This window comes from Acanthisitta chloris, unplaced genomic scaffold, assembly GCF_000695815.1.
Source record: "Acanthisitta chloris isolate BGI_N310 unplaced genomic scaffold, ASM69581v1 scaffold13757, whole genome shotgun sequence".
NCBI lineage: Eukaryota > Metazoa > Chordata > Aves > Passeriformes > Acanthisittidae > Acanthisitta > Acanthisitta chloris.
In genome coordinates this window covers 1-8,211 of record NW_008683249.1, presented here as the reverse complement: position 1 = coordinate 8,211, position 8,211 = coordinate 1, and the positions used below count along the sequence as shown (strand labels likewise).

Here is an 8,211-nt window from a genome sequence, read left to right as displayed (position 1 = left end):
GGAGAGCCCCGGGAGCAGCCTCCAGCCCCCACGCGTGCGGCGCCACTGCCCCCGAGCGGCTCCTCGGCTGGGAGCAGCACAACTACCGGCAAACCAGTGACTGCCAGTTTTTAGAGTGCTTTTATAATTAGGAGTATGAAGATTTATGTTGAGTTTTTCACAGTATCCACCAAGTCACAACGGTAATTGCTGATTCAGTTTCTGCTTATGCTTCTCCTCCACTTCACAGTCTATTAGACACCTAAAAATTGAAGCTAGCAAAAATTAAATGTTCTCACTTTAAAGTCCCTTTCCTGATCCTCTCTATTCATCAACTTTGTATTTGCAGCTCTTTATAGAGCTGGCTGTTGTTACAGTTCCAGACATAAGAATTTAAAATGTATTGTGTAAAGAGACTTATGTTGGCAAATTATTGAACTATACTTCAAAGGGCCCCAAAGATATACATAAACTACCAGTAATAAGGGCAAAACTAGAAAACAGTAGTTTTTCTGGATTAGAATAGTGACTCTTTAATTAAAGTAAATGTGAAAAGGAGAGAACTACTGATGAAAGATACAACTGCCTTTTCTGTTTGAAGAATTCAACCTCTTATGAATTGCTGAGTAAATATTTACAACACAAGTCAAAGACTTCAAATAACTCATTCTCTAGCAACAAAGTACCAAGATGAACAACACCAACAGTAGTCAACTTCTTGATGCTTATTCAGGGAAAATCAGAAAGGATATGCTCAGTAGTATGTCATATCCCATTTTTCACAATTTTTTTTCCCTCCCCTTCTGCATATCTGGTCCACATGCTTGTTAACTATGCTTCTTGTTTGGAAAATTTGACCAAGTTTTCACAACCATATAAAATTATAGATTATTAAAAACTGGAACCAGTGACAGCATATTATGGTGCACTGATGGAAGAGCCTTAGAACCACGGGTCCACGAAATTTTTTATTAAAATAACACCAAGTTTAAGAAATCGATGCAGTGCAAAGAAACTTCAATTTGTCATTAAAAAAAAATTAATGGTTTTCCATCCTTAAGTATGTAAACTGCATTCCATTCCTGACATGACTGATGTAATACAGAAATGAACACTATTGCAGATGAATATAGAAGTTAAAGACTGGCATGCTGAGCAAGGAAGGTTCTTATTCTTTGCAAGAGTTCTTTCTTTACACTGTCTGGTACCAAGGCTGAAAAACAAATAAGAAAGCAAGAAATAAAAAAGACTAAACAAAAATTATGCCAACACCAAACTTTTACAACAGCTATTTCCATTCTTTTTTTTGTTCTTGCAATTCTGTTCATACCTAAAGGAACTGAAGCCACTTGATTTTCATATATTTAGCACACCTATATTTTTCCCACTTAAAATTGGCTAAAATTGAGGTCTATTGAGTATGCCGTTGTTATTGGTCAGGTTTTTTTTCCGAGCATAGTCCAGAAAATTGTAGTCTGAGGGAAAGAATTATTCAACAGTAAACAGGATATAATCATCAGAACTAGTGTGGTTATCCTGCCTTTTAAATATCTCAGCCACATCCTCAGAGTACGGGTCTCCAGCAAGTTATTTTGAAAGGTTTATTTTTATTTAAAACTTAAGGAAGTTTCTCCCACTAACATCAAAGCCTGTTGGAGAGCCCAAGAAGATGACTGCAGTTTCCTTAAGTGATTTCATTTTTTCCTGTATCATCTCCATGCTATGTCCTTTACTCTTCCCATTCCCCTTATGCTTAGAACTGTTAGTTCAGATTTTCCACCTTAAAAGATCTGGAATTTTAAAATATCTGTGCTGCACACCCCAAATCTTGGGACCATTAAGTCAATTATAAAGATGAACACAGACATGACTAAATAATGTAACCTGCAAAAGTAGACTACACACACAGCTCATTACAGATTTCGAATAGCTGTTACACAATATAAATTTGCGTGTTTAATTTGTAGTTAATATTAAGCTATTAACGTTTTCCTTTGAATCCAACACAGGCAAATTAAAAATGCTGCTTTCCAAATATTAATGAAATAGAGGGAGGTATGTTTATTCATATACTACCATATCCATGTTTGCATTTTCTTACCTCTGCCTTTGGGAGTGATTTCTGCCACCAAATCATCAACCGTAACATGCTCTAATCCTTTTTCTTTAATGACATCTGGGGAAGACCAAGACCAATATTTTAAGCCTTACAATCCATTCATTAGAAGACAAAACCTGTGCTAGTGGTTAAGATACAAAACCTGCATGCATAGGTCATCAGAGAACATGAAGTAGCATGTGAGCTAAACATAGGTTATTAACTCAGTTCTGACTGCACAGTACAGTGCATTTTAGACTCTCACACATGCCATAGGTTTAAGGATGTATCTTCATCAGCTCATATTTTAAAACCAAAACATTAGAAAGTTTTTGCTCATCTGAGCACTACCAGATGTGCCTATTACTGGAGTGTTGCAGCAGTTGGCTCACTTATCCCTTAGAACACAACTGACATAACAGTGAGAAAGATGCAACTGGAAAAAGACTTTGGGACATACAAGGGAGAGCACAGACATTCATCTTCCTAACTGGTTTAAACAACATCTCTATTTATGTCAGCACAGTCAAAAAGTATTTCTGAAAGAAAGGAATATGTCTGTAGCAAAAGAAAGGCAATGATTAAGATATACCGTATGATTAACACATAACAGTATTTAAACAATTGTCTACTTATAGTGCCTTGCACACTACTGAAAATTACAGAAGTCAAAGCTGAGAAGTAATGTTGATTCAGGAGCATGAACCTAAAATATTGTTTAAACATGAGTATTTTTAACTGTATGTTAGTACCTAGGATTGATTGTTTTCAAGACACTAAATGTTTTCTGAACTGACATCACATGAACTATTTGTAAACTGCTTTTCTTGGCTGATTTCCCGATAGCAATTAATCCTGGATTACTCAGTTATTGGTCCTAATCCATAATGGCAAAAGCCTCTAGAACAAGCTACCACAAAACCCTCCCCAAAACCCAAAGACCCTACTCCAATAAAACAAAAAAAAACCACCCCAAACCCAACCCCCACCAAAATCACAGACTGGGTAAGGTTGGAAGGGACCAGAATAGGTCATCTGGTCCAACCTCCCTGTTCACACAGAGTCATCTTAGAGCACATGGCACATGATGGCAAAAGCCTCTAGAACAAGCTACCACAAAACCCTCCCCAAAACCCAAAGACCCTACTCCAATAAAACAAAAAAAAACCACCCCAAACCCAACCCCCACCAAAATCACAGACTGGGTAAGGTTGGAAGGGACCAGAATAGGTCATCTGGTCCAACCTCCCTGTTCACACAGAGTCATCTTAGAGCACATGGCACATGATTCAGATGGTTCCAGTATTTAAACAATTGTCTACTTATAGTGCCTTGCACACTACTGAAAATTACAGAAGTCAAAGCTGAGAAGTAATGTTGATTCAGGAGCATGAACCTAAAATATTGTTTAAACATGAGTATTTTTAACTGTATGTTAGTACCTAGGATTGATTGTTTTCAAGACACTAAATGTTTTCTGAACTGACATCACATGAACTATTTGTAAACTGCTTTTCTTGGCTGATTTCCCGATAGCAATTAATCCTGGATTACTCAGTTATTGGTCCTAATCCATAATGGCAAAAGCCTCTAGAACAAGCTACCACAAAACCCTCCCCAAAACCCAAAGACCCTACTCCAATAAAACAAAAAAAACCCACCCCAAACCCAACCCCCACCAAAATCACAGACTGGGTAAGGTTGGAAGGGACCAGAATAGGTCATCTGGTCCAACCTCCCTGTTCACACAGAGTCATCTTAGAGCACATGGCACATGATTATGTCCAGATGGTTCTTGAGTATCTCCAGTCAGGGAGACTGCACAACCTTTCTGGGCAATGTGTTCCAGTGTGCAGTCACTCACACAGTAAAGAAGTTCTTCCTCATGTTCAAGTGGAACTTCCTGTACATCAGGTTTTTCCCACTGCCCCTTGTCTTATTGCTTGGCACCACCAAGAAGAGCCTGGCTCCATCCTCTTGACACCCTCCCTTCAGATACTTGTATATATTAGTCAGGTCTCCTGTCAGTCATCTCTTCTTGAGGCTGAACATGTCCAGCTCCTTCAGCCTTTCCTTGTAAGAGAGATGCTCCAGTCCCTTAAACTTCTTTTATTGCCCTCTGTTAGACCTGCTCCAGGAGCACTATGTCTCTCTGTCCTTTCCTTTAGAGGTTACTAAGCTTTTAACATGGACAAATGAACTATATTTGCAGTCTTAGCAGCTGCAGTTATAGTTCAAAGTATTCATGTAAACAAAAAGATTTAAAATAACTTTACTACAGCAGAGTATAAAGCATATAGTTGAGAAGGCAGATAAACATCCCTTTTGTTATCTGTACTACTGAAATGGGTAATCTGTGGCAGTGGCATCAGGCAGACAGCAGCGAGCATGAATCATTTCAGCCTTCTCTGCAAATCAACCTATGAAAACAGTTTAACACACTCAGTCCTACAGAAAGAAAAACTCTGTAATGGAATATTGAGTTTCCAGGCACAATAGACTGAAGAGAATTAAAGAGGAAGTTGAAGAGATTTGTTATAGGCTTTAAGGAAATTTCACCATATGGTAATATTCCTGGATGCTTAAATACTATTTACATCAGTTTCATACAATTTACAAGTCAGTAAATTGTAGTGATGCTAAACACTTAACTCAGAACTAAAGATTTGGGTATTTAGAGGTTCATTTGCTTTCAGAGAATCATCAAGGTTGGAGAAGACCTCTGAGATCATCAAGCCCAAGCATTAACCTGTCACTCTGCTGTAATCCCTAAACTATATCTCCCAGCATCAGATCCAGATGCCTCTCAAACACTTCAGGGATGGTGACCCCACCACCTCCCTGGGCAACCTATTCAAGTGCCTGATCACCCTGACAGTGAAGAAAATTTTTCCTAACATCTAATCTGATTCTCCCCTGTCTCAGCTTATGACTGTTCCCTCTAGTCAGAGGACTAGAGGACTGCAGGCATGGCAGTAGAGACCATCCCCCACCTCTCTACAACTCCCTTTCAGGTAGAGAGTGATGAGGTCACCCCTGAGCTGCCGCTTCTCAAGGCTAAACAAACCCAATTCCCTCAGCTCTTCCTCATATGACATGTTTTCCAGACCTTTTATGAGCCTCGTTGCTCTTCGCTGGACTCACTCCAGTGCCTCAATGTCCTTTTTCAATTGAGGGTCCCAAAACTGAACACAACACTTTGTTTTCTCTCATGTAAGTAGATGACCTTATTTTCAAGAATGATATTTAGACGGAGTACAAATGCACTTCTTTCTCTATATGCAGACAATGAAGTCCTCCAAGTTCAGAGGTTCTAAGTTGCATACCACTGCATTTGCTCAATTCTCCTTTACCTTGGTTTTTATTCTCCTGTAGTAGTGAAGTCTACTATATAAAAATCTATATCATCATGAATACTTAGGAAATCAATTCCTATGCTTGTCTCAGAAGCTTAATAAGGTTCAGATCAAAGTTCTTTCAAGATTTTTTTGCCAAGATAGCAAGATGCTTTCTTGCATGCAAAACCAATTGCCAGGGATACTCTCCTCTTGCTCAGGTCTCATTTAAATTGACTGCTAGGCAGTAAAGCCTTCACCTGGAACTTTTATTTGGACAGAGTCTCAGTTGACTACAGAAGATATGAGTTATTTGACCACTGTTACCTTTGCAATGTGCCTTCAACTGATCCTTCCAGCCACATTCAATTAGTTTGGCTCTCAGCAACTCTTTAAGGCTGTTAAAACAATTTACAAACTTGTTAGAAACAGCAAACATTCCTGGCATCTTAAATATGCTTCAGCATGAAAGTTAAGCCTACAATTACTACCCAAAGACTCCCAGACCAGCAGCAGAAATGGCTGAACAGCATGTGAATCCTAATCCAAATGAGTTCCAATTTCAGTTTATCATGTTGGACATGAGGATTTGGTAATTCGCAGAATTTCTTCAGGCAGTGTTGATGTTGCAGCCACAGAAAAGAGGTAGAAGCCATTGAATCACTTGAACTGCCCAAGTCTACTCTAGTAGCAGATGCATGCTAACTTTCAAAGTTGGAGTGTTTCACCTGAAACCAGGTCTTCAAAATAAGTAAAACCTTCCCCCTTCCTTTCTGAAAGGAAAATTCTGTACTACTGTCTCTAACTGCAAGTTTCTCCCCCTAGTCACACTGCACCTTGTGTTGGGTGAAAATGAAGGGATCCTGTATCTTATCTTCCTAAGTGTGGTTACCTATGTAAGCATAAGCAACAAGGATTCAGGCATTAACAGAGAAGACACACAACAATCTGCCACAATGACACATCTACTTCATATATTGAGAGCTAGGTAAAAAAGTGAAAATTAGTATTAGTATTAAAAAAGCTGAAGAAGGGAAAATGAAAGTAAGATATGATAAAACAAGCATTAATAGCTACACACTTCATTCCATCAGCTAGCAAGCCTGCTCATCTTGCACCATCCTAAATAACTCCAGCAAAACCCTGCTTTTATGAATGAAAGGATGGCAGTAAGAGGCTGAACTGTATAGGTCTAATCTCTTTTACTCAGTGATTTGTATAGAGGGCAGATAAACTGATGGCAAAAAGCAGAGTAACAATACAGGTGAAATTGGCTGTTTCTCAATTCAGGAAATCTGAGTGCTCTGCCTCTGATCATAGCACAGCTCTAATAAAGCCTGTTTACAATACAGCTTTTGACATCCTGTTAAAAGTATTCTTACTCTAAAATTACCGTAAAACAAGTCTCAATACCATTTCATCATCCCTGGAGGTTTTCAAGATGAGACTGGATGTGGCACATAGTGCCATAGTCTAGTAACCACGGTAGGGTTGGATTCAATAATCTTTGAGGTCTCTTCCAACCTAGCTGATTCTATGATTCAGGAAACTGCTTGCTCAGCCAACACTCTCTGCAATCTCCAAAGGATGGTCACATCCAGGACAGAAGTAGTGCACAGATACCACATCAGGCTACAAAATGTTACAGTAGGTACAGAGCTACACTATGACCCAGGAAGAAAACTTCTTCTTGCACAGGCCTTTAAAAATGAAGGGAATAGAACTTTTGGTGCCTGGTGCTGCAAGCACAGTGAAATGATGAGAAAGGCAATGCCACAGGCATGTTAAGGATATGTAAATACACTGCAAACAGAACAGACTGAAAAGACAACAAAAGGCCAATATCTGGCTGCCACACTACATTGTGCAATTTACTTGCTTGCCTTCACTGGGATCTCTACAATGACTTGCAAAAGTGCCATTTTATGTGTTCTACTGGGCATTTCTTCCCCTAACAAGAGAAAAGCTACAAACACAAGAAAAGCTTAAAAGCAAAACACAAAGTTTTGTCTCAATTTATCAGGAAATAACAAGATTTATCTGCAACAAATTGCACTGAATGGTGACTATTACATGAAGCAAGGGCATTCCAACACAAAACACCAGAATAAGAGAAAGCTTTGGAATCATAGAATTATCAAGGTTGGAAGAGACCTTTATCATCATCAAGTCTAACTGTTAACCTGTCACTCTGCTGAAACCCCTGAACTGTATTTGCCAGTGCCAGATGCTGACACTTACTAAACACTTCCAGCGATGGTTACTCCACCACTTCCCTGGGCAACCTATTCTAGTGCCTGACCACCCTAACAGGGAAATATCTTTTTTCTAATAGCAACTACCCCATCCTTTATTTCTCCAATGTCTCTTTTCAAGTGCAAAGCTGCTCCAAGGGCAGTTTTTAAAATAACTTTATACAAGACTGTCACGTGCAGGCACTCGAAGAATTTAGAGTTAAGTTTACTTAATCTTTGCTTCTAGGTATAGTTCATGTTTGATGTGGCACGGAGCAGGAACTTACTTACCGTTCTCGCTCTCCTGTTTCTATTAGCTTTTGGTTAATGGTTGCTCTCATCTGGGCATCTTTGTTCATTTTGGAAAGCTAGGTTTGTCACAAACCTACACAGAGCAGAGGAGAGTTTTGGCAAGTGCTGATGTCACTCACACAACAAAAACAAGTCACCGAAACAGAATGACACACAGTGCAGCCTCTGCTGACACACGCCCGCGGGTAATGACCGGAGCGCCGGGACGTGACCAGCTCGGGGGAGGAGCTCGCACACAGCCCGGCCCGGCGCG

The 8,211-nt window shown here is 39.5% G+C and overlaps 1 protein-coding gene across 1 annotated transcript; it reads right to left on the bottom strand.

Moving 5' to 3' along the window:
• Positions 1 to 928: 928 nt before the first annotated feature.
• Positions 929 to 8,043, bottom strand: ENY2 (enhancer of yellow 2 homolog (Drosophila)). Its single transcript, XM_009078865.1, has 4 exons — positions 7,938 to 8,043; positions 5,740 to 5,810; positions 2,081 to 2,155; positions 929 to 1,192 (listed from the first exon to the last, which is right to left on the bottom strand). Exons 1-4 carry the CDS (start codon positions 8,003 to 8,005, stop codon positions 1,116 to 1,118), a joined length of 291 nt encoding a protein of 96 aa, XP_009077113.1. The 5' UTR covers positions 8,006 to 8,043; the 3' UTR covers positions 929 to 1,115.
• Positions 8,044 to 8,211: the final 168 nt, after the last annotated feature.

Coding starts and splice junctions, on each gene's coding strand:
- ENY2 (XM_009078865.1), bottom strand. CDS start 8,005: ATGAACAAAGATGCCCAGATGAGAGCAACCATTAACCAAAAGCTAATA. Junction 5,811..7,937: donor GAAACAGGAGAGCGAGAACG/GTAAGTAAGTTC, acceptor TTGTTTTAACAG/CCTTAAAGAGTTGCTGAGAG. Junction 1,193..2,080: donor AATCACTCCCAAAGGCAGAG/GTAAGAAAATGC, acceptor TTTGTTTTTCAG/CCTTGGTACCAGACAGTGTA.